Here is a 25,854-nt window from a genome sequence, read left to right as displayed (position 1 = left end):
ATTTTTTTAAGTTCGTTCCTAAGGAAAAAAGGTTCTTCTGCAAGAGTTGTATTTGGTTCTTGTAATTTGAATGGAGAGGAGACAGAAGCAGCTGAAATTACCATGATGATATTTTAAGGAAGGAAAATTTACTTTCAAAGCTGTGGTGCCCACTCTAAAGCTGTAAGTTTCAGGCTAAAATTGCGTAGCTTCATTGCAACACTAATCTTGTGCAAATACTTCCTTAGGAGCATAACAACATTCTAGAGTTCCAAAACCCTGTGTTAGTCACATTTTATCAGAAGGTTAGTGTGTATAGATTCTACTGTTGTTTATTCCTATAGCACTTATCCTTTGTTATTTTTAACTTAATTACCCTGATTTACGTGATTTCCTTAGTCATTGCAAAGGTAATGTAATTCTTTATGTAAATAAAAGCACAATTCAGTATTAAAATGCTTCTGATCACTTGATTACTCCTGTTTTTAAATGTAAGATAAATAGCTTCTGAAATGAGTAGTTTGGCAGAGCCTTTTTTGTTCCAAGTTGCAGGTAGTAACGATAGAGCTTTCTTAAAATACTTGCAAGTTTGCATAGTAACTTTATTCCAGCTAGACCTGGAAGAGGACTGTGAATCGGCTGCCTCTAGGGAGTGGAAGTGGATATACATTTTCACAAGAATCATGTGTAAGTTCTTAACTGTACTTGCTGTGGATGTATGTTCACAACTGTCTCTATGAGTGGTTGTGGCTTTGGATCAGTTCAGCTCATACTTTTTAGTAATTTTTAATGGAATTAAACAGAGTTTCTTCTCAGCATTGTCAGACAAAGAATTAATCAAAATCTTTGAAGTGCAGTCAGGATAGTTTAAAACATGCGAGCATGATTTTATATATATATATATATATATATATATACACATCTAAATTAAAGATGTAATTATTAACTTGTAACGGTGATTTTCAGGATGAATTATATTGCTGAGAAAGTACAATGATATATTTACAGGTTATCTCACCCTTATTGATGCCTGTCACATTTATCTGGATAGAGAACATTGTGCTTGTACCTCTTATGAATAACTGAATATCCATGATGGACTAGATGGCTTTTTAAACTTTTTCACAAGATCTGTGTTTAAATGCTAACTCAGAATATGAGTAGCCACTCTTTCTAATTGTATAAAACCTCTGTAATGACTACAATTTTTTTTTTTTTTAACAGATTAGCAGTATTAGGAAGATACTTAAAATTAACTTTGTTGCACTTGATTACATAGAAATCAAGACAGAGAATCAGCAATTCACTTGGTAATTGTGACTGATCAATGGATACTCTCCAGTTTATAGTTTGCCAAGCAAACTTGTAGACATATTTGTTGATATTAGCTGTACCTGCATTGTGTTTCCTATATATAGATGTCTTGGCTCAGCTAGAGTAATGGGATTGTGAGATATCAGCCTCTGGTGAGAAAGAGCAATATAGGAAGCTGAGTCTTGCTTCGAGTAAATACACAGATGTAAAAATCATATAAGGCATGTTATATTTATATTGATTTAATTATTTTTTTTTGGCTCAGTCGCCCATAACAGCATCGAACACTTCTAGTAAAAACCCAGTCCTTCTGAGAAGCTGCTTATCTAAGCATAAGATGTGCCAACAAGTGCATAGACATAGTCCAAAGCATTGATGAGGCATTATGGTAACCAGGAAGAGTTCTACCACAGGTTAGCTACCTGCACCTCTGTTGTATGGTAGCCTGGGGAAGAGGAGGGTTGAGCTGGGACTGTAGCTACCCACTGCTCAGAGCAAATACAGTAAGGAGGTAGCTTTCCTTTAGGAAATGAGGTAGATTGGACAGTAGGAATTAGTAGTTTAAAATATAGCTTCACATAAAGTTTGCCTGCATTTTGAGCTATCGAGGTGAATGAACAAGAAGACTGTGTTCTGGAGCAAAGGCCTCAGAAACCTCATGGGAGGAGCAAAAAAGAGTCAGGAGGAAAGAAGCTGAGAGAATCTGAGAAGAAAAAAAAGTTTTAAAGAGAGGGTCCAGGATACATGGTCTACTGGAAAGCAGTAGATGTCATTTGGAACCAGGAACCTGTTTCCTGGTTTGTTTGTTCTCATTCCCCTCCTTCCCCAAGATTCAGGAAAATATTTTTTTAAATAATTTTTTTTTGCTCATAGGCATAACTGTTGTACTGATGATAATCTGGACACTCAAGAGAAGACAGGCACAGCTGGGGAAATTTCAAGCAGGTGCAAGTGAAAACTGTTCAGATTGGAGAAATAACTCCAAGCTATTCATGTGAATGGAGGCAGATGAACTGATGCACAGGAATACTCACTTGAAAAGAGCAAGTCATAAAGAAACTTTAGTTGTGAAAGAAGTTGGTTATGTTCCAGTAATGATTCCCTGTTCTCTAGAACATCTACCAAAAGAGAAGTTTGATATAAAATGAGGATCTGCAGTAACTATCTTTCTAGAAGAAAAATTAGAAAAAGTTGAAGTTGAAAAGTGTACGTTGTGGTTGTTGAGACACTGATAAGGCATGGATGAGAATATTTACCTTATGACGAGACAGGAGTGGATGAGTCTTAAAAGTGTTGAGAAGAAAGACATGGACGATAAATGAGATTCTGGAAGGCTAGAGAAAGGGCTAGTTTTAAGAGTGCAGAGGAGAAGCTGAGGAACTGTGAGCTATGAAGATAATTTCCAGAAAAGTTCTAGAAAAAATAGGCTTGTTGAAAGCCCCTGGAAGATGCCGAAATTGGATGTCAGCCAACAAAAATTTGACAAGAATAATAATAAAAAAATAATCTCAGACTTATTTATGTTCTTTCTGCCATGAGGCAACAAATCTTGTGGGTAGCTTAGAAGCAGCAAATACTATATATTTTCATTCTAATATGGGTTTTGACACTGCTCTATGAGACATTTTCAGATTTCAGCATTAGAAATGACCTGTATAAACCTCTTGTAGATCTGATTGCAGAACAGATGGAAAACTGGTGGGCATTGGTGGCTTGATTGAAAGACTGTCATAAACGTGGAATCCTGTCTTGCATTTCAGTATTTTCAGTAGTGATATTGTTGCTGAAGTAGAAGCTTGTTGGGTTCTCAGGTGACATAAAACTTGAAGAAGCTGCAAGTGTTTTGGAAAACAAGTCTAGAAATCGAAATGGTATATTGGGATTAGATATGCAGTGTGGTGGTTTGGTTTGTTTGTTTGTTTTGATTTTGTTGCTTTTTGTTTTTTTGTACAGTGCCATTCAGTGTGGACAAATGCAAAAGGTAAAAGTTTAGGCAGAGATGCTGAAATGTTCAAGTATGGAATGGGAATAAGTAGCTGTCAGTGTCGGGCTGTCCCCAGCTGGACCTGGGTGACAGGATAGTGAATCATGAGCTGGGTGTGTGTCAGTGGTACCCCGGTGCTGTGGAAAAAGGCAAATGTTGTATTAGGATGAATAAACGGGACTGTGAATCCTTACAGTCTGATTGGGCTTCTGCTGCAGTGCTGCATCTGGCTTGGGGCAATAAGTTTTAAGGAAGATGTGGATCTGCCAGCGAGATTGAGGAACAGCGGGAAGGATGAGGTTCCCAAAAGCCTGGACTATGATGCAGGGTTAGTGGAGCAGCAAGTGTTCAAAGTGGGGAGATGGATAGGAATCTTCAAAGATGAAAAACCCTCGGCTCTATAGTTGTGGGTTTCATCATGTGGACCTCGAAAGACTAGGTAAAGCAGCTGGTGCCTTGGTTAGGTGACCTCTCAGGTCCTGTCCTGGGGCTTTGGTTGTTTGGCTGTGGACTTGGGCTCATCCTTCCTTCTTGGCTCAAGCTGTGTGAGTCTAGTGTTCAGACAGCATGAAGGCTGTGTTGGAGGGGTAGCTGATGAAACGTGTCACTTGCCCTATGGGCAGAGCAATGGCCCTGAGAGGGGAGAAGAGAGCACAGAAATGCTAAATGGGGCTGGCCAGACTCAAAGCTCCATGAGGACTTAACAGCAAATGGGGAAGAGCTGTCTGAAAAAACTTGAAGCTATATGCTAGTTGTTTTGAAAGTTGAAAGGTTGTAGGTGACTTAAGGCCTGATAGAGATGGAGACACAGCTGATTTATTTTGTGTACTTTACTCTCACTTATATTGCTGCCTTATTTGATTGCAGCAACATATCACAACTGTAGTTGTGTGCATTGGACTGACTGCCTCTCAATTGCGAGACAAGAGTAAATTATAGATAACGCATTGTAATGGTTAGGAAGTTGCATCAGTGCTGCTATGAAGAATTTATTTTTGTGCTTTTCTGTATCTCCAGTGCTGGTGGTTGGCGTCTGCTGAGCAGCCAGAAAATGGTAAAGGATTCTCGATTTTCTGTTTTGCAGGAGAGAGTGTAAGACGTTCTCCTTCTTACTTATGTTTGTGTCTTTTTCCTCTTGAAATTCTTCCCCAGAGTCAGATCTTGGATCAGGTCAGACTAATCACCTATTGCTTATTAGGTTGATTCTAGCTATTTTGGAAGGATCAACAGAAATACTTAATACTTGCTTTTCTTAGAATAATAATTTAAAAAATGTACTGAAAGGAGGCAGGGCGTTCTTCAACATATCTGACACACTGGAAAATAAGGGGATAGAAAATCTGGCTATCTAACACTTAGCTACAGTAATTATACTTCCCTAATCAGTAGTTGCTTGTGTGAAAATGCCTCTCAAGAGGGAACTGCAGCACTTTCCAGTGCAATGCTATGAAAACAAACAAACAAACACCCCCCCAAAAAACAACAAAAAAGAAGCCCTCCAAACACCCATACATTTGTGTTTGGAGTATATTCTACCACAGAAGTTCTCTACAGGGGATGTTGGGTAAGAGAGGCTTTTCAGAAGTTTTGTCAAGTTGCAGAGCAGCTCCATAAAAGGAGATGTCTTCTATGCTTGTGAGAATGCAAGTTCCATGGGTCACATGCTGATGACCTCAGGATTTCCTACATGAGATTAAGCATGGGAGAAAGAAATAGTGTGAACAACAAAGAGCAAAAGAGAGAGAGCAAGAGACAGCATGAGCAAGACAAAATCTAGCTATTTCTTGACAGCTGGGCTGACTTCTGCATGTTTTTGTTGAGGGTTTTTTTTCCCTTGTATTTTTTAACACCCCCCCCCCCCCCCCCCCCCCCCAAATTTTCTGAGGGTAAGCAGCACAATATATTCATCAGGAAAGAGGAACTACACTGAAGAAATCTGATAATGGGAATATAGGCTTCTTAAGCTGTACAGCTACAATATTCAGCAGAGGAGTAATTCCAGGTGTACAGAGGATGAGCTGTTTGATTGTATATATATCTAACACTTTTTTGTCTTCTTGTATTCTAATATTTTTTTCTTAAGATAGTTGTGTAATCATATATTTCTTCCATAACTGAAAATGTAGGTCTGATGTTATAACTTCTTGATATTAGTGTCTCATGTTAAATAATAGGAATAGCTTATTCTTTTTGCATTGCATTGCATGTAAACATCACTTATTGTCTGGACTGGCCATCCTCATTGTGAGCCAAGGGCTCTGAAACTGTAAATCAAGTCTTTGAAGCATAGGCAAGTATGAAGTACATATGGCATTTTGCATTGTGAGAAACTTTGTAAAGTAGTTTCTGTAGCGTCACTTCCATTTTGTTATTTTCAGCAAGCACCTTAAGTGTGACTTTGAAGCACATATTTTTATTTATTTGTTATCCTTATTAGGAAATATTAATAATTTATGTATACCTTTATTACTGTTCTAACCATGTCTCCTCCTAGAGGTGTGTGTCTATCTTCAAAAAAGAGATGGACCAGCTTTGATCATTGGCCTGTGATTTTTTTTTTTCCCCAAATCCTCTGTTAATGCTTGTGTCCAGTTGTGAGAGCTAGCATGAATGTGCTTGTGAAATGTTATATTTCTTCAATGAATCTAACCTTTTAATACTATGTTATCCATCATCCACCTCCAAAAACAACTGTGAAAAATGTCCCTTTGCCTCCTGTGGTTTGAAACTGCATAATTAGCCTTTGTACTAATTTTGTCTCTTTGTAGCAGAGGTCACTTGTTGGAAAGAGTGGTTGTGGGTGGACTTCTTATGGCTGGCTCGTGCCTGCACCTCTAATTCCCAACTACTCTAGGGTTTCAGGTCTTCCTTGATTCTGCATTTCCTGTCTGTCATACACCTGGGTCTAGAGCAAGCCATTCGGCTTGCAGAATAAGTGCAACACAGAGGTGGTGTGCAAGAAGTCCCATTACAAAGGGAAATATTTTCAACAGGGAGGGGAGAGAGACTGCAGTGGTCTTGTTAGTGTTTTTCTTGAATCATTCATTCCTGCTCCTGTGCCCTTGGGTTTCATGGTGAGCAATGCTGAGCTAAAACACAGCTGCGCACTTGACAATTTGAAGCCTACTGGCCATTATCAACTGTTGCTTCTGATGCAATCAGAAATGTGCCTGGAGCAGTACATTTATATTTAATTTCACAAGTGTAAGGTTTTTTCATCTGTAGGTTAAGCAAAACGGCAGAATCTTCTCTGACATTAGGCTTAGTTTTCTGGATTGAGTAAGGCGGATCAGCTTTGAGTTGGCTTAATTTGGCATCTCATGGTGAAGCAAACTGAGCCACCTTAAATCATGAAGTGTACTAAGGGATGACTTAGGGAACAGAATGACTCGAGTGATGTGCTGTGTACTTTATTTTGCTTTATTTTTCCCCCCTCACATGTTAATTGATTACCTTGTTGTATTCCTGTCCTTTGTCGTCCTGTGCTCCTTCTGAGTGAGTGGTCACTGAATGCCAGAACTGGCATGAGAATCTCTGAGTCTTGGAGGAGAGGCAGGTTGAGAGAAAGTAATAAAGCCTATGCCTCCAAAGAATTCCTGTCATTCTGGATAAACAAACAAACAAGCACCAACAAAAACAAACAAACAAAACAAAAAAAATAATGCATGTCACCTCTCTCTCTGTCCCACCACCTCAGTTAACCAGCAGATGGGATCCAAGCAATATGTGAATACCTCACTGGACATGGAAAGCTGGGTAGATATGCTACAGAAGTGTCAAACGTTTAATTCTTTTTATGTTGTTCTGCAAAATAAAAGATCTGGAGAGGTGTCTTCAACACAATTAGGTGGAGCATTGAATTCTGTGCTTCATGAAAAGTTGCATCTTGTTGGATTCTCCTCCTCTGCCTTGGCTGCTTAGCCTTGGCTAATCTGGCAGCCCTGAATCTGCCAGGCCTGCCATGCAGTGACAAGGGAGAAGCAATACTTGCTGCTGTACCAAGTATTGTAGACTTCAGCAACTCAGTTTTTGGCATTTGCTGGAATGTTTGTTTTACTTTAAGCAGCCAATGTTCTAGTAAGGGGATACCATAAAATAAAAGGAAGACTGTTTTTTTCCTTTCATCAAAGAATCCAAGGTTGCATACTTGGTAAAAATTATTTTTCAGCATAACATGGTATAACTTTGTACTGCAGCTTGTGGTAATGTTTATGATTTGACTTTTTTAAAATGGTTCATTAAAATACCTAACTTTTTTTATTCTGCCTGCCCCCTTTTTAAAAAAAACCCTTATTGGGTCATCTTTTTGGTGTTGTTTTGTTTTGTTTTGTTTTTTCTGGTGTTGAATAACAGTTACAGCTTTATCTGAGCTTAACTCCTATCACTCCTCCTGATACTGACCATGCATGATGTACCTGAATTCTTCGTGTGTGTTTTTTTTGCCTGTTTTCTTCATTACAACATACAGAAGAGACAGAGTGCTAAATGTATTTTAAATGCTGATGAAATGTCCATGTTGTCCATGGATAGCAAATATTGTGTTTCTAGGGTGGTGGAATTGTGACAGCTATATTTGTAGTTGCTCTTTGCTTCTGTTTATAAGACTGTGTTTTCAGTTGCTTATGATTGTGCCAGACTTCTGCTATTTGGGCTGAAATTTCTGTCCTCAGGAGAGAAGAGGGCAGCCAAGTAAGGGTTAGAGTATCTCAAGTAATTCAGCAATTACCAATTATTTCTACATCGTGTGAAGAGCATCCATCTTTCATAAGCTCTACTCTGGTCTGCATGTGTTGGATGGGCTTGGCAAGTCAACATTTCTGATATGAATTAATTCAGGACCAGCCATAAACTGCTGCCGCTTGTTCTGGATTCCAGTACAAACTTTGTCTCCTGTTAGAGATTATTTTCTCCCAAAAGTGAGTGGTGGCCCTGTACAATCTCCATAGATTGATCATCATTTTGCTCTCAGAAGTGTGGTGTTCAGTTGTATCCCTTTGCCATATAGAACACTTTTTAAATTTCTGTGCTGGACTTTCATTTTTAGCTGCTTCTGCTTCAGGTAAAGGAAAATGTTTTTGATCAATTCCTTCAGAAGCAGACACCTTAAAAAGGTCTGCATGTGTGTGGACCTCACTGTAATTACCTATTGTGTTTCATGTAGACTGAAGCCCAGTACACACTACCTGTGTTATCAGCTGTTCTTCCAAGGACCTTCCTCTCTGGAGCAATGTTTCTGTGCATTGTTACTTTGGGCAACACCTGCTGAGCAGGCAGGGCACCCCTTGCCAACTTTGAAATCCTCATAATTATCAATTTAGGCAAGCCATTCTGTTCACTTGTCTGTGCTTTTGACCTTGCTTCTTCTGGGCTTCTGCTAGCCTTGGTCAAAGAAGTTCTTCAACACTGACCCCAGCTTGGCCCAGGAATGGATTTCACTCCCATCTTCTGCTTCCTACCTCAGCATGAACTTGTGTTGCCTGAGCCAGCATCCCAGTTTCTCTGGAAGTTGGTGAAACACAACAGTAGCCCCAAAATGGTGGGACCATTTCAGCAGCAGGGTGAGGGAGCAGATGATGGGGTGCATTGGCACCTACTTTCCTCACTCGTTTTAATAATAATTTAAAATTGGCAAAGGGGAAGCCTTCCTTCTTCTGTACTCAAGTGTTGTGTGTGTGTGGTTGTGTGTGGTTTGTTTTTTTTGTTTGTTGTGATTTGATTTGATTTTTAATATTTTTTAAAGAAGAGTAGATTAAACCTATGATTACAACTGATTGGAAAGAAGTGGTACTTTTAACAAAGCAATTACACTGTACTCTTTGCACTTTCACCAGTGTAGATCTTCATACCCTCTCTCTCATTTTCCAAATTACTTCTGCAGTTATAGCAACATTGGTGTCAGAGTGGAAAAGAAAGCAAGAAATCTCTGCTGAAAAAAAAAAGAAAAAGAAGATAAATTAGTTAATTTACATAATTTTTTTTTCTTTTCTTTTATAGAAAAAATATAGAAAAGGATCTGTGGATATTTCAAGGATTAAATGCGTAGAAGTTGTAAAAAATGATGGTATTATTCCCTGTCAAAATAAATATCCATTTCAGGTATGTTCCTTTAGTATAAAATATATACATTACAGTGCTTTTTTTCAACAACGCCAAGTCATTTAGATGTAACTGGCTTGAAAATACTGTCGCTTCTAAATGCTGAGCCCATTCTCTGGCACTCCGGCCTGTGTGGGAGGTGGTTGAAGACCAGTGATTAAAAACCATCCCCAGCAAGTCCTGTAGTCCCCTCTCTTGGGAGCTGTGCCTCGTATATTTGGTCTTTTTCTTTTCCCCACCTCTCTGCTTGGGTTTTGCCTGGAAAGTGCCTTGTCCTGGTCTTCCTCCAAAATGGATTAGCTGGCAACCCATTTTCCATATCTTCTTTCTTTCACATGAAATTTAATTACTATTAAATTCTATAAGAATAAGAAAATTAAGATAAAACTGGTTGCATTTTCTTCCGTCGTGAACTTAATGGAAATAAACACAGAAAACAAAGGGCTTAGATGGGAAACATAAATGTTTAGATAGAGGGGATTGGATGCTGTTCCTGCTTATGATAGACGGAATGGTTGAAGTGAAGTGGGACAACACTTGCTTTCCACCGGTACAAGCAGTGAAGAAAAAGAAGGCAGGAATCTCCCCAGCGCAGTACAGAATGACAAGGAGTTATGAAATGGCCAGGAATAAAGGATGTCTGATTATGAAATAGCTTTAGCAATTCAATTTAACTGGTTTTAGAAAACTCATGATGAAGAATAAACAAAACAAAACACGAAGCAAACATTTTTCAGGAACACTCTCAAGATAATGTACCATTAGAAAATTCTTCCTTGTTCTACTGGAAGCATCATATATGAATAGCAAACTGTAATAACCTTTTCCCAGTTTCTGTATTTTGTGCCTGAGTACACTGAGTTTTGTCAAATGTAAGTAATTTGTTTTGTTCTGACTCCTGAGGAATAAATAAATGAATATTACCAGGTGAATACATTTTGATTGTTTCTTCCCCCCTCTTCTCCAGGTTGTATATGATGCTAATACGCTTTATATTTTTGCACCAAGTGCACAAAGCCGGGATCAGTGGGTGAGGAATCTGAAAGAAGGTAATGGAAATTGCTCTTCCTTAACATCTGACATATGTAGATGCCTTTACTTGAGTTGGCTGGCTGGCTGGAGTTAACTGCTGCTGTGTTTTGAATTTGTGGCCAAAACAGTGTTGAAAACACACCTGTGTTTTAGTTGCTGCTGAGCAGTGTTTGCACAGCTTAGAGACACTGCCTTTTGCTCCCTCTGCCCCCGTAGCAAGTGGGCGGGGGGTGCATGAGAAGCTGGGTGGTGACACAGCCAGGGCAGCAGACCTGGACTGACCAAAGGGATATTCCAGGCCGTATACTGTCATGTTTGACAATTTTAAAAACTGGGCTAGAGGAAGGCGGAGGTTGAGGTTTTTTGGCTTCCGTATTGGCTGTGGCTCTGAGACTCACTGAGCATTGGTCTGCTTGGAGGGAGATGGTGAGCAATTGCCTTTACATCACTTTTTTTCTTCTTCCTTTGATTATTAAACTATATTTATCTCAAGCTGTGAGTTTTTTCCTCTGCTCTTTCTATTCTTTCCCACATCCACATTGTGGGTCATAAACTAATGTAAAAGTGACAGGAGACATGTCCACTGAGTCACAATCTGATTAATGCTGTCATAGTGAGTATAAAGATCTTTTTTTCAAGAGCATCTTAATTCTATCTGCCACATCAAATGCTCACATTAATTGCAGGTGCTCTGTAAAGTAATAAGAAATAATTCTGGGCTGGAGACTACAGGTCAGTGAATAACCTCTGAAACCCAGCAAGCCCATAGGATATGGGGGGAAGGAGCCTTTCAAAACTAACACAGGCACTATGTCATAGAATAGCAATAATAATCAGCTATCTTTCCCTGCAAAACACTATTTGTAGTGGAAATTATGAGTGACTTGCAGCAGTAATAACAAGAAGAGGGGCAGGCAGAGCCCCCAGGGTCTTCACAGCTGCCTGACTGCTTTGTGGGGTGCAGGCTGGCAGCTGGGTCTCCTTTGCACCAAACACCCACTGTTGCTGGGCTGGCTGGTTTAGAGAGGGAGTATAGCACTCTCTTCTGGAATAAAGACATGTATTATCCTAAAAATGTCCTCTACTATCGTTGCATTGCCTCCATGTAAACTTGCAAGAAGATCCTTACAAGAAGCAAGTGTAGATAATGCTTCACATTAATGATATTGTAATATTTATTAAAAATAGCCCTGTTGCAGATTTGTGGTATTTTGTTTGTTTGTGGGGGGGGGTTGTTTGTTTGTTTGTTGTTGTTGTTCTTGTTTTTTAATCTTTCAATATATGCTCTTTCTTCTTGTAGAAATAAAGAACAACAGCAATATAATGGTAAAATATCATCCTAAGTTCTGGACAGAAGGAATTTATCAGTGCTGTAGACAAACAGAAAAATTAGCACCTGGATGTGAAAAATATAATCTTTTTGAAAACAGTAAGTACATGTGTTATCATATGAAGTTATTTTTGGTTTTCTGCCATTTTTTTAGATGATCAGGTCATCAAAACTAAAGGCTGAGATATTAGGGAAATTCACAGGGCAGAGTGAATAATTGATACTGTACTTGAAGTGAAACAAAATGTTTGTTTTGTTTCCAAGCATTTTGTAAAAAATATAAAAGCCTCCCAAAAAATGTTTAGAAAAAGCTGAAAGGAATCATTGAGGCTTCTGAATTTATTTTTCACTTGGTTTGTTTTTCCCATCTGAAACTCATTTGACCAAGCGTTTACCTCAGGCTGAGGATAAAACCTGATGGCAAAAAAGATTCAGCTCAAAATCCTTTCCAGCTCTTCAGTTTCAATAAATAACTTCTATATATCCATGTAAAATAATAACCATGTTGCATTCAGTGTTACTGCAGCACTGTAAAAATAATACAAGAAGGCTTAATGTATTTCCAGACATGGGACTGAATTTTCTTAGAGGTTTGTAAATGTCTATACTCTGAACCTGGATGAGCCAGGACTTCCATAGGCAGATGCATCTTTCAGCATCCAAATCCAAGGCTCCCAGTGAAACTGGCAGTGCCTGCATGTTTTCCTACATCAGAGCCTTAAATGAGAATGGTGGGGACCTGTGAATTTAGTTGCATTAAAACACTTGAAGAATAAATAGTGGCTCATGGTCAGCCTTACTTGACAGGAAGATGTAAAACCTGACATACAGCTCAATCTTTTTTTAAAGTGGAAAAAAGCAGCACAGGAGAAAAAATACTCTTGGACCTGAGAGAAGTAATAAAAAAAATGCATACAACACTTATGCTATATTTCACAAAGCAAGGGTCAGAGGGAGTATAATTTTTTTATTAGAGCGGATAGTAACAGAAAAAGATCTTTAAACTGTGGTGACAGGATCACTGCTTCCTTTTTGTATACCTTCTTAATCTCTATCCCTTTTTTATTTCTCATGTATTTCTGCATCTGAGGGCTGGTTCAGGGATCTCTGTCACACACTCTGGTGTGGCACAGATATTGCTAAATCCTGTGGTGAATGCAACCTGCCAGCTGATTTAAGATGTTTTTGCCAAGAAATGTTTAATCAACATTTTCCTAATGCTTAATTGGAGTTGCCTTGTGCTTTCTGGCTTACTAAGCTATCCCAAACGCTAATTAAAATGTTAACATCTTATCTGAATTTTAAACCTTTTATTCAGTTTTTAAATTTATAGGTAAATGGATAAACACAAATATTTTCTTGTGCTCTTTTTCTAGGTGTGATGAGATTGCCCTCTCCAATGCCAGAAAAAAGTGTGGTAGGTAGTGTCTTTAAAACATCTCTCTTTTGAGATAGTGTTTAGGTTTCTTGTGGTTCTTTCCATATCTTACAGCAAAGGTCTATGCATCAGTGGGCTTCATGCTCTATTTCAGGGTGGAAAAAAAAAAACATTGAAGTTTAGCTGCACCTGTTAGCTGTACTTGTGCTGCTGGGGGGAGAGAGGGTTGGAAAGCAAACACCAGCTGGGGTTGCCCTTTACTGGCAGCTGCAGGGTGAGTCAACCCCATGGGTTGCTGCCTCCTGGAGCCACCACAAGCTCACATCTGGGGCAACCCAGAGCCAGCCCAGCTTTTGCCTCGGGGACGTTTGAGCTGGTTTGCACTGGTGTGATGATGGTAAGGGTGGGTAGGGTGGAAAAATGGAGCAGAGTGGGATGATAATGATGTTGGGTTTTTTTAGCGAAGACCTCCGCCACCTGTTCCTCCAGTTGAAGAAAATGGCAATGAAGAGGAGGAGATCGTTGTAGCAATGTATGACTTTGAGCCTACAGAACATCATGATTTAAGATTAGAGAAAGGTGAAGAATATACGGTGATTGAGAAGAATGACATTCACTGGTGGAAAGCGAGAGACAAATATGGGTAAACACGGGTTCCTTATTTTTCATTACAAAGATAGTAAGGCTATTTCCATGTTGTAGTAGTTTATATTGACTGTGTGTCAACAAAGAACTCTATTAGACCCCACTTTCTGTCTTTACCTGTGTCCTTTGGGTCTTGTCTTTAATCCCACCTGGAAACCAGTTTTCAAAAGTGCAGTTCTCAATAGATTGTGGGGCCAGAGTGCAAAGATGGTTGCAGAAGTGAAAGCTTTTACAATTATATTTCCTGTCAGACTTCATGGTTTCCCAATTAAGGCATCAGCCAGCCTACAAAACCTCACTAGACTGGTATAGTACTCCCATTTCCCTGGGGAATGGCTCATTAGGGAGCAATATGGTTAACAGGCTCTGACTTCTAGACTTGAATAATCATCATCTTAATAGCTGGATCATTAGGGTTGATCTCTGAATGAGTTAAGAGAGAGTTCCATTGAGATGCCTTAATGACTACAATTTTATATTCCCTGGATTAGAATTTTTCTATGCAGTTTTAAAGATGGAGGTTTCCATACTTCAATATTTATCAGGTCCCTGTTGCAATATTTTAGGGGTAATTGTGAGTTATCGGGTCATGGTAGGCTCCAAACATATTTCCAGTGACTGGTTGAGACCTCCGAGAGCAGAAGTGATGGAGTAGCAGAGGGTTACTCTTCTTCAGCCCTTCTGCTGGTTTTCTGGGACACTTCTGCTGCCTGTGTCCCATCTCTAGGTGCAGTGAAAGTTAATGTGGGGATGTTGATGTGGAAAACAAGTCTCTGTGTAATCAGCAGTAGAGTGAGTGGCTCAGTAATAAATAAATGACAGAGAAGGACCTCTGGTACTTAACAGAATGAAACACTGCCTTCTGGGCATGCCGTTTTACATGTTTTCACTCAGATTTTATCTTTTATATACACACACGTATATAACATACATTTTTTTATTTTTTTTTTTTTTTTAGAAAACAAGGATATATTCCAAGCAACTATGTAACAGGAAAGAAGTCCAACAACCTTGATCAATATGAGTAAGTGAATATTTAAATTAAAATCTTGAAGTTCATAAGATGAAACCTATGCTTTAAAGTTTTGTAAGCAATTATTTGCATACAATAGCAATTAGCTCAGAGATGCAATTTAAATATTTGATATAGTCATATTTTTGTTCTGATTCTCCTCATTGATTTTGCTGTGATTCATTATGTAGAATCAAGGCAGTGAGATGGCTAACAGGCATGTAATTTTTAGGCTATTACTATTGAAGCAAAAAAACCCTCCCAGTTCTCTGATAGACAAAGAGGAAATTTACCCTTTATAAATGTGCTGAATGTTTTTTTAAATCTTAAAGTGACATGTTTATCCAAAGTGTGTGGCAGTAAGATAGAGTAAAAAGCAGTGGAAATCATTCAAAGTAAACATAACAGATCAGAGATTTTGGAAGGCAGCTTTAATTTCAGAAACATATATCACTCAGTGTATTTTAAATCTCGATGTGTGCATATGACTTATCAGCTATAAAAGTATAGCTTTTTTTTTTTTTTTTTTTTTTAAATGCTTTTTCTGGTTGATGTTTAATTATGGAGAACTTATTTAACAACATCAGAATAAACTTGAACACTGTAGCCTCCAAGCCTATTCTTCTTGATACTCGAATTTCAGTACAGTATAAACTGTTGTGCCTGAGAACTTAAGACATGTTTCATGACTTTTAGATAAAATGGAGCTGTAAGGCAATAATAATGAAAACTAGTTTTCAAATTACATTAGTAGCTCTAGAATTCTACTCTCAGCCATGTGTAGCTCCTACTGCTATGTTTTGACAGAAGGTAGGGTTTCTTTTGGGATTTTATCTTTGGCTTTACTAGAGGGAATTATCTTTGTTTCTTCGTGATCTTCAAGGTTTTTGTTAAGAGCCCTGCCCTGCTCTGGGCTGGGCTGCGGGGCTGGCAGAAAGCGAAGGAAGGAACTGGGCTGCCTTATCTGGTCCAGCCACTTTGTGCCTTGCCACCTTGGGGCTGTAGTTCTGAGTCACCGTGCAGTTCAGGGAGGATTACTCCAGGTCATCTACCAACTGCAAGAAACCACCATCTCCGGAAGAGCAGAACCTGATTAGAGGCTGCTGTGCCACTTCCCTGCTCAGTTACTGCCCTGGCAGCATAGTTCAAAACGATTGCACCACACCATTTGTGAGCTGTGTGTTTTTCCTTTTTTATATTATTCACTGCAGCTAGCTCAAATGTCAGTGCTTCTGTGGCTGCTTTAACCCGCCTGTGCAGCACCGAGCTTGGGGATGTGCAGCCGTGACTTTTAATTCACTTTCAATCTCCTCTTTGGCAGGTGGGTCCTCCTTGGAAAATCAGAACCATGAAGTTATTGAGTGAAAAAGCCCCCAGCCCCACAGGTGGCTTGACTGGTGTGTAGGCAGCTGCTTTCCCAGGGCTGCCAGCCTGCCCTCGGGCTGATGTTCAGAGCAACTACTGCCATCAGCCTGAGAAGTGTTTTTCCTGAAAAATTACTTCCATTACCTGAACTTTATTGGCTTCTGTGAGATCTTACTGGATTTGTTTCAGGACATTTTAATGGGATAACTGAGCAATGTAATAGAGACTGATTTTTGTATATTAACTAAAGTTCAGTTGTTGACCTTTGTTATTATAAACTTATTGAATCTGTAGCTTTGTAATACTTTGCTTTAAGCATGTTATAGAAGTCTTGCTTTTTGGAGAAGTTTTGGTTACTGATGTTGTGTTGCAGGTGGTTCAGCAGAAACCTCAACAGAAGCAAGGCAGAGCAGCTCCTCAGAAATGAGGTGAGTACAGCAGCCTTGCAGTACTAGCCATGAAATTTGTGTAAAGTAGCTGCTTTTATTAAAGCAAATGCTTATTTTGGCATGTGCAAATCACAGAACGAGTAGAAGAAACATGCAGCTTAAAAACACTTGTACAAAACTGTCAATGTTCTTACATTTTAGGATAAAGAAGGTGGTTTTGTGGTGAGAGACTCAAGTCAGCCTGGCCTGTATACAGTTTCCCTTTATACAAAATTTGGAGGGTGAGTTTCTGTGGCTGCTCTGCACACCTTGTCTTGTCTGAATCCATTTGTATCCATCTCCAAATCCATGGGCTGGGGGAAAGCCCAGGAGAGAGCTCACCAAAGAAATGAGGGGTGCTGCGACAGAAAAGATGTGTGACTAAAATGAACTTCTCAGCTCCCTGGTTAGGTCATGTTTGCTTTAATCCAGAGTAGACCTGAACTGCCACTCAAAGAAGGCCTTGATTTCCCACCCCACTTGGTCTCTTTCCTCCTGCAGCCCAAATGTTTGTATTGGTGTGTGGTGAGATGGACTGGGGAGCTCGCTGGGCTGAAAATTAACCTATTATGGGTTAATCTTATGAGAATAAGGTGAGTCACCAGCGCTTGGGAGCTTTGGTATTCAAGCTGTTCCTGAAGCCTGTGACATGGGGCTCCTGCACTGGCCCTTTTGGTTTCCTTTTCCTGGTCAATGTGCAACTCTTAAAAGAAATCACAACAAATGACATTGTGTTATTACTATTATAATTGCTATTATTATTGTTACTATTTATTTTTCCAGAGAAGGTTCGTCAGGAATAAGACACTACCATATAAAAGAAACAGTGACATCACCGAAGCAGTACTACCTCGCAGAAAAACATCTATTTAACTCCATTCCAGAAATAATTGAGTATCATAAACATAATGCAGCAGGTAGATGAACTGGATTTTTTTCTGTCACTTAGGGTTGATTTGAAAAGCTGTAAGGCGTTTTAGAATTTTGATGAAAGTGTTTAGATTTTTACAGAGCCTTCTTTTTCAGGGAAGCCATGAGACACTGCATTTTCCCTTTTTTCAATGTAGGCACTCTTTTGAAAGGTTTTATGTAAATATTTATACATATAAATGCATATATGTTCTTGTCCCAAGAGTAACAGAAGAACAGCTGTATCAAGTCAGGAAAAATCATTCATTTAGCTGCATTTCATGTCTCCATGAGCTGCCTGTAACTTACACCAGATGGATAGGGATGGTGCTTCCCCAGAGTACTCTCCAGGCACTAGCTTTTTAGCTGTGGGTTGCCACCGCTTAAAATGATCTAATTTTTCCCACATAGCAAACAGATGAGGAGAGCAGTAATGTGTTGTTTAGGAAATGTGAGTCTTTGTAAAGGTTAGACACTTCAGATCTATAGCTGATGGCTCATGCTGGTGTCTGCTCACTGTATGATCAGATAGGGAGAGTTTAGGAATTAGATTCAAGACATAGATATTAATATAGTGTATTTTTTCAACTCTAATTTGTGCATAGATTTCCATCATGACTGATATTTTCCAGATGTTTATATCTAATTCAGATGACCTGGCATTTCATAATGATATTCTGGAAAATATGCTCCAAAACATAGCCCTGCTTTTCATTTATTATAACCAATTTTACTACTTGTGTTTTAATTGCTTCATTGCTTTTACATTATGGTGTATTGAATTCTCACAAGATTTTAGGAGAATATTCAGTTAGCATGCAGCCTTTATTTTGTGAATGTAAAATCCCAGTGTAAAACTGCTGGGATTTATGTGTGAAACAGAAATGATTAAAAGTAACTTATCTTTCTGATCTGAAAGGGGTCCTCGGCCTTTATTGGTGCCAGCATAACAGTAAAGCACAGATATGTATGCATATATCTATATCCATCTCTCACCAGTAAAGAAGCAGCAGCAAGTCAGATGCAATGAGTGACCTTACGTACCTCTTGTAGCCACTTAGAGTAGTCACAACAATGCAATAGCAGAAAATATGGTCAAAGCTGTATATAATGATAAGCTTATTATTAATCAGTGTTTGCAGAGAATAAGTGTCTGACTTGCTGCCCGGCACTGTTTCAGAAGTAAGCTGTCTCTCTTGAATTACCTTTGAACCTCAGGTCTCGTTACCCGGCTTCGTTACCCAGTGACCCCAAAGAAGACAACAGCACCAACAACAGCAGGATTCAGTTATGGTAATTGCGTGTTATATTAATCTGCATGTAGCTTTTCTAATTATTTTATACATGCGAGTTGCCATAATGTTTTCTAAAAATTTTGTAAAGATCTAATTTGGTATTGTGCGATTGCCTACGCTAACTTATGTGGGTCCAGGTTGTACCTTGGAGACCCTTGCTCAGAGGATTGGCACGCAACGACATGACGACTGGTGGTAGGTGTGTGGTGCCAAGGGCAGCAGTGAGGAGAGGCAGAATGTGGTGCCAGTGCTCCAAGGCAATTCAGCATCTTCCTCCATGCTCTTGTGGACACCTCTGTCTGATTAAAGAGCTGTGCCTTTGGCTCCTTCATAAGCCTCCAGACTTCTGACTCAATCTTGGGTCCTTTGATCTTTGTGGAAGAGTCACTATATATATATCTCTATATAAATATAGATATTTTATTTTATTTATTTTTTTTTTTAAGTTTGGAATAACCTGTTTAAGCATGGCTCTTCAGGTGACATGAACAGCTGCTCACACACTGGCACAGCCTTTTATGATGTCAGATTGTTGAAATCAAGCCTGATAATCCCAGTGTGTAATTGTTGGCTTCAGGAGCATTTAAGTTTTGCCTTCTGTGTGGTTCAGGAGCTGCTTAAAGGCTATGTCTAGCTAAAAGTTTGTTTTGTGAGATGTAGAAATGTCCATTTTCCGGTTAATCTTAAAATGTTTTCTCCCTAAACTCCCCGATTTGCTAGTAATCCAGCATTTCCCTTTCCTCCTCTTTATCACCTACCAGTTAGGTATATTCCCTAGTACAGCAGTCATGGGCTCGCATTTGTTTTGTTTTATAGAGAAATGGGAGATTAATCCCTCGGAACTGACATTCATGAGAGAGCTGGGGAGTGGTCTCTTTGGCGTAGTGCGCCTTGGGAAATGGAGGGCGCAGTATAAAGTGGCCATCAAAGCAATTCGGGAAGGTGCGATGTATGAAGAAGATTTCATTGAAGAAGCTAAAGTAATGATGTGAGTTTGGTGCTTGGTGCTTTTATTATGAGATCTAGGCCTCTGATGCCATTTACTGGTTATAAATAAAACACTTTGGGCAGGTGGTATTTTTGCAGTTTTGTGGGGGTGGAGAGCTAGTACTGGGCGGAGGAAGTAATAATGACATGATCTCAATCTTTTCAGGAAGCTAACGCATCCTAAGTTAGTTCAGCTGTACGGTGTGTGCACACAACAGAGACCTATTTACATCGTGACAGAGTTCATGGAGCATGGCTGCCTCCTCAATTACCTGAGACAAAAACGGGGAGTTTTGAGTAAAGACGTCCTGCTCACTATGTGCCAAGATGTATGTGAGGGAATGGAGTATCTGGAGAGAAACAGCTTTATCCACAGAGACCTGGTAACATCCTATTAGACAATACACTCCTCTCCAAAATTTTTATTTTTGAACTTACCTATTCCTTTTTGAAACAACCTGTTTGTACATAACTGCTTTCTTTCTTGCAGAAAATTCTAAGTAGTTGAAGTTGACTCTTCAGGGTCTAATCAAGTCTCTAAAATTAGCCTGTAGAGAAAATGATGAGAGGTTTCTCTCTCTCAATAAAATGGCATAACATTTCTCTGATTTTTTTATGAATAATTAATAGCTATTTGTACTCATATAATAGTGTATCTCTGCTCTCTATTGGTGCCACTTTCACTATTCATGAATCCCTCGAGATGATAATTTTTTCTGGTGATCTTTTTACAAAATGGTTTCGTTGTCAAAACAATACTACTATGAGCAAATGCACATGTACTTTTTATAAAGAGAATGCACTACCGAACTTGGTGAACTGGTGAACTTGCTAAGCAAAGTCCACATTAGACCATTGTAATTTCTTTGCAAGAGAGTGCAAGTTTTTAATCCAAATCTAACCATTCCCTTTGCAGGCTGCCAGGAACTGCTTGGTGAGTGACTCAGGAGTGGTCAAAGTCTCAGATTTTGGAATGACAAGGTATGGCTGAGTGTGCAAACAGATTTGTGGGGATTTGGGAAAATTCACCTAACCATTGTACTTAGGTAATACATGCCCAGCAAAATTAACAGGCAGAAAAAATTATCTTTAACAACCTCTCTAGGGAATATCCTTTGGTTATTTTTTTTTCCAGTGCTTTTTAAACCTTTTTCATTCTGTGCTCATGTGTCAATTTCCTTACTCATTTTAATTCTGGAGAATCAAAACTAGGCAGTTTATTCTCTCAAAGTAAGTATGTCTAGTGCTTACCATGAGAGACCTGACTTTGAACTGACTCCATGATTTGACTGGCCTTCTATTAGCAATTTGCTGCAACATCTGTGAAAATCTTATGAATTTTAATCTTGTAGTGATGCAGGAGTTACATTGGAGCTTGTGTCTTGGACAGCTCACACTGCAGAGACAGTTGTTGATCTGTATGTTGGTAAATGAATGATAGGGGCTGTTAAGTGAGTTTGGGATCCTCTTGGGCTAGATGGTTCAGAGTTGCATCTCACTAGCTGAAGTGCTGGGAGATGCTGAGACCTGGAGAGGGGCTAATTTTCTGCCTTTCTCAGCACTCATGGGTGCTACATCAGGTGGGTGATGTGTGGGTGAGTCAGGGGGGTGCAAGCACCTACAAGGAAGATGTTAAAGCACCATGGTTTAGTCATGCTGCTCTTGGCTTTTGCCATATCTCTGTGCTTGCATGTCCCATGATGTCTGAATTTTGACTGGCCTGTGGGAAACAGCAAGAAATTTATGCTTTTGCATTATTTTCTCTTGTAATAGACATTTATCTTGCAGGTGGCCTAGACCTGTGTTGTATAGCTAATAATCATATGAAGACTATAATAACTATATGAAGACTCTGAGGTCATAATAAAAAGAAACTGGGTCCTGACTGAAACCTTAGCACTACCACAGAGAAGCATTTTTATTATGCAGTGCTAACAGTTACGGCCATTAGGTGGCAATATGAGCTTCTAATATTCAAATCCAAATCTAAATTACAATTTGCAGTCTTGAAGGCTTACTGAAGGATATAATGTTTTTCTTTTTTTTAGGTATGTCCTTGATGATCAATACACAAGCTCCTCAGGGGCTAAATTTCCTGTGAAATGGTGCCCCCCAGAAGTTTTTAATTATAGCCGATTCAGCAGCAAGTCAGATGTCTGGTCATTCGGTAAGACATTCATCACTGAAATAAAGCACTGTTCTTACATTTTATCTATAGCAGTTAAGCTTTAGTTTATTGAAGGGATTCAGACATGAGGGAAGAAGCTCTGAGAAATGATTTGCCGTGGTTCTATGCTTGCATGAAGTTCCACAGAGATCTTTAGATTTGTTACTTATTAAAACCCACGCTACTAGAAGATGATGTTTTCAGTGATGATGTGTGAACACTTTCTAGAATATGAATCTCAGACTATTTATCTATCAGAAATCCTGAGCCCAGAGCTCAAAATAAGCATATTTTTAAGAAGTTAATTGTGTGTTTCCTTAATATTTACTTTTTTTTTTTTTTTTTTTTTTAGGTGTCTTAATGTGGGAAGTATTTACAGAAGGAAAAATGCCCTTTGAAAAAAACTCAAACTATGAAGTGGTAACGATGGTTAGCCAAGGGCATCGTTTGTATCGGCCCAAACTAGCCTGCAAGCAGGTGTATGAAATGATGATGATGTGCTGGCAGGAGGTATATACTTTTTAATTTTTCTTGTCTTTGAATTGAAAAAAAAAAGTCTAATCTAACAACAGCGATTAATCTCTATTGCAGCGTTATGATTGTATCCAGCTCTGTCAGTTGTTCATGTGTTTACTGCTAAGACAAAGATCTCCCTCTGGTTTGCCACTGAACTAGAGCTGTGATAAGAAAAATGACCAAGGAAATTTCTATGAAATAAATGGACTGTCGGATTAAGAATGCAAAGACATTTAGTAACAAAATGGAATAATTGCTAAATCTGTGCTGGTCATGATTATAGATGCATACAAATACTGCTAGCAAAAAATTAAATCAGAACAGTCTGGAGATGGAGAATCTGATTTTGTATTGCCTCAGTTTATAAATCATTATGGAAACATGCCAGAATAACTGAAAATATTTTTAAAGGAATAATCCATTACCTGATCATAAATTATATAAGAAATATAGATTAATTTGCTGTTGAATCTAAATCCAAATGCAGGGTTTGTAAAGAAAGATAAAAATACACTGTGCTGTTAATCCTTCTAACCCAGAAAGATACTGACTGTACAATTTTCAAAGAAGTCAAAGGGGCAGCAACCCCAAATTTAATACTTTACCAATTACATCAGTATAAAACAGTTCTTGTATTATTAAAGCAGAAAGTCTCTAGGAGGATAGATGCAGTTAATGAGGTGCCTCTAATTTTGAGAGAACAATTGAGGAAACCAAAAATGGAAAGTGCTACATGGTTTATTTCTAGTTAGTCTTTGCCACAGGGGGTGCTGGGCAAAACCTGCTCTTTTCCAGTAATAAAGATGACATACTGTCTGATGCTTGTTATGTAGGAAAAGGTGCTAGAACAGAAAGCAATTAGTCATCAAACTGACTGGTGGAGGTCTAAAACTTACAAACCAGTTGGTTTATGCAGCAAAAAATACATTAAAAATAACAGTGCCTTGGAGGGCTCTGGAATGACAAATACATCTGTAGTTCAAAAAGCTGTTCATGGGAACCAGGAAAGAAAAGATCATTAAATTTTGTTTGTACTTGGTAACCAGCTTGAAATGGTCATTAAAATGGAATAATAAATTACCTGGAAGAGAATAAGTTATTTGTTAATGCTCTTTGGATATTAACATGTATTTATGATTTATATAAACATCAATGAATTGATTAAAAATTAGTTCATTTCATAAGGGGTTATTAACAATAAAATCTAAGCAGTCATCACATGGGAGAGAATGAATCTTTGTTTTCAAACAGGACACAAGTAATGGCAAGATACTGTCAATCTCTGTCATTAAATATGATTAACTCTAGGTACTTCAGCCCTCATTTAATGAATCTGTTAGTCATTTGTAGAGGGAATTGAATATCGAGGCTTCAAAATTCAGCAGGTGATACAAATCTGATAAATGGGCTGATAAATTGAGGAATAGTGCAAGTTACCCAGACATCCAGAAGATGCAAAATTAACTGTGTGAACAAGATCAGCCAAGACGCTGCCTCAGTGTATTGCCATAATTTAAAAAAAAACAACAAACCAAAACAAACCCAAAAACCCAAACAAACCAAAAATCAATAGGATGTTATGATGCATAAGGAACTGTATGGAAAATAAAGTAGATGAAGGATGCCATTGCAGAAGTCTATGGTGCAGTCTCATTGTGGGGTCCAAAAAATAATGTTGAAGTAAAAAGTGGTTTCAGGAAATGACACTCAGTTCTTAGGAGCATGAATAACTCATGTAAAGAAAGATGGAGCAATTCACTGGGGGGGAGATGTGGATGGGGAATAAAAATGAAAAAGTGTAGAACTATGTAAAATAATGTATTATATGAAGACTATAGTAAAAAAGGTGACAGTGACACTTACTAAGATTAAGCAACGCATCCAAAAATCTACACAAGGAAATATTTTTGCATGTCACATCTAATGAAACATTAAATCTGTTGCCACAGAATGTTATCAAGACCACTAATTTATCAAAATCAACACAACTTTGTTGCTTTTTGATCATAGCTGTACATGCTTTTATTTTTAGAAGCCAGAGGGACGCCCGACTTTTGAAGATTTGCTTCACATGATCATTGACATTGCAGAGGGTGAAGATGCTGTCTGAAAAAAGACAACAGCTGCACAAGTGCAGGAAAGAAGCTACTTTCCTGAGATGTGGCTTCACCATTTCTTTTTAAAGGCTTGATCCTGTAAGCTGCTGGATGCTGCTAAAAATCATGGGGAACCTGTAACATCTGATCCACTCCAGCACAAGGAGAGTCTTAGGTGATGTTGGGAAATCAGCACAGTATCTTCAACAATACTTGCCATCCCTATATGTTTGCTGAAAAGTCAGCATTGCATAGCTGGCACGTTGAGCTCTTTATGGAGGAAGAGAGAGAATGTGGCCAAGGCTGAGGAGCCTCATTTACATTTACTGGGTTGGGCTCATGTACATACAGTCCATGTTTCTGGTTTTCTCTTTACCCAGGCACTAGTATTAGTAGTAATTTGCATGCTTAAAAGTTAAAGATATCTATAAATAGCTATTTACTGACATAGAAATGTTTCCAGAGATTCTCCAGGAACATGATGGGTGTTTCATGACAGATCAAGAACACAAAATATGTCTCTTTCATTTGCACATGGTAGGTTGTTAACAGCACAGTCTTCAGTTTAGTGTAACACTCAAAAATCCTTGCTTCAGAACTGGGCTGTGATGTTTCCCAAGCCAATCTAGGGTGTTTGGTCAACCAGAGACCTCCCAGGGTTAATCTTGATGTTACTTGTGAAAAATAAGTCTAAGATTCAGCATAACTGGCTGTCGGTGTACCATAGTACCTTGCTTTGGATTAATTCTAAAATAATTTATATGCTGTATGTATTGTAAATATATATATTCCATGCTCTTATTTATATAAAGTGTGCTTTCCTCTTGAGATTTTCAAGCACAAGTTTGTCCTACCTTCACTTACATACACAACTCGATACATAGGGTTGTAAATGAAAGTAAGTACGCTCTCAGATGTGTTTAAGGAGGGCTCCTCTTTCTGTCTGTTATCTGTATGCACAGTGATCTGACCTTTGTGTTCTTACCAGAAAATGTCATACTACAAGTGTTTGTAAATAAAATGAATGTTAACTATTGTTTGGAACCAACTAATGCATTACCAATAACTTACCCTCAGTGCATCATAAGCTAAACTCATTGTTCATGTGAACATTGTGTTATCAGAGTGTGTACATATGTGTGTACATATATGTATCTGCGTATGCACACTGTACTAAATACATACAGTAGTATGAATATGTATTTAAATGAATTTGGCAATGATGAAATGTTTGGTGCAGATATGCCTGAACTCTATTTAGATCTTACTTGCCTTTTCCCCTCTGCTAGAGGCTCATGTCTCCACAGCTTTGCTGAAGCCT

General features: G+C 38.6%; 1 protein-coding gene across 2 annotated transcripts in view; it reads left to right on the top strand.

The window, feature by feature from the left end:
• TEC (tec protein tyrosine kinase) overlaps positions 1–25,569 on the top strand; it is a 52,589-nt gene extending 27,020 nt beyond the window's left edge. For both annotated transcript variants that reach the window (XM_065060837.1, XM_065060836.1), the window contains 16 exons: positions 9,272–9,373; positions 10,341–10,422; positions 11,706–11,834; positions 13,112–13,152; positions 13,575–13,756; positions 14,717–14,782; positions 16,509–16,563; positions 16,726–16,805; positions 17,347–17,480; positions 18,691–18,765; positions 19,584–19,755; positions 19,921–20,137; positions 20,671–20,735; positions 21,803–21,921; positions 22,274–22,431; positions 24,470–25,569. In XM_065060837.1, the coding sequence (XP_064916909.1) occupies positions 9,272–9,373; positions 10,341–10,422; positions 11,706–11,834; positions 13,112–13,152; positions 13,575–13,756; positions 14,717–14,782; positions 16,509–16,563; positions 16,726–16,805; positions 17,347–17,480; positions 18,691–18,765; positions 19,584–19,755; positions 19,921–20,137; positions 20,671–20,735; positions 21,803–21,921; positions 22,274–22,431; positions 24,470–24,547 (1,755 nt within the window). In that variant the 3' untranslated portion in view covers positions 24,548–25,569. The remainder of the gene's footprint in view (positions 1–9,271; positions 9,374–10,340; positions 10,423–11,705; positions 11,835–13,111; positions 13,153–13,574; positions 13,757–14,716; positions 14,783–16,508; positions 16,564–16,725; positions 16,806–17,346; positions 17,481–18,690; positions 18,766–19,583; positions 19,756–19,920; positions 20,138–20,670; positions 20,736–21,802; positions 21,922–22,273; positions 22,432–24,469) is intronic.
• Positions 25,570–25,854: the final 285 nt, after the last annotated feature.

This window comes from Columba livia, chromosome 4 (assembly GCF_036013475.1).
Source record: "Columba livia isolate bColLiv1 breed racing homer chromosome 4, bColLiv1.pat.W.v2, whole genome shotgun sequence".
NCBI lineage: Eukaryota > Metazoa > Chordata > Aves > Columbiformes > Columbidae > Columba > Columba livia.
This window is presented reverse-complemented; position numbering and strand designations above follow the sequence as displayed.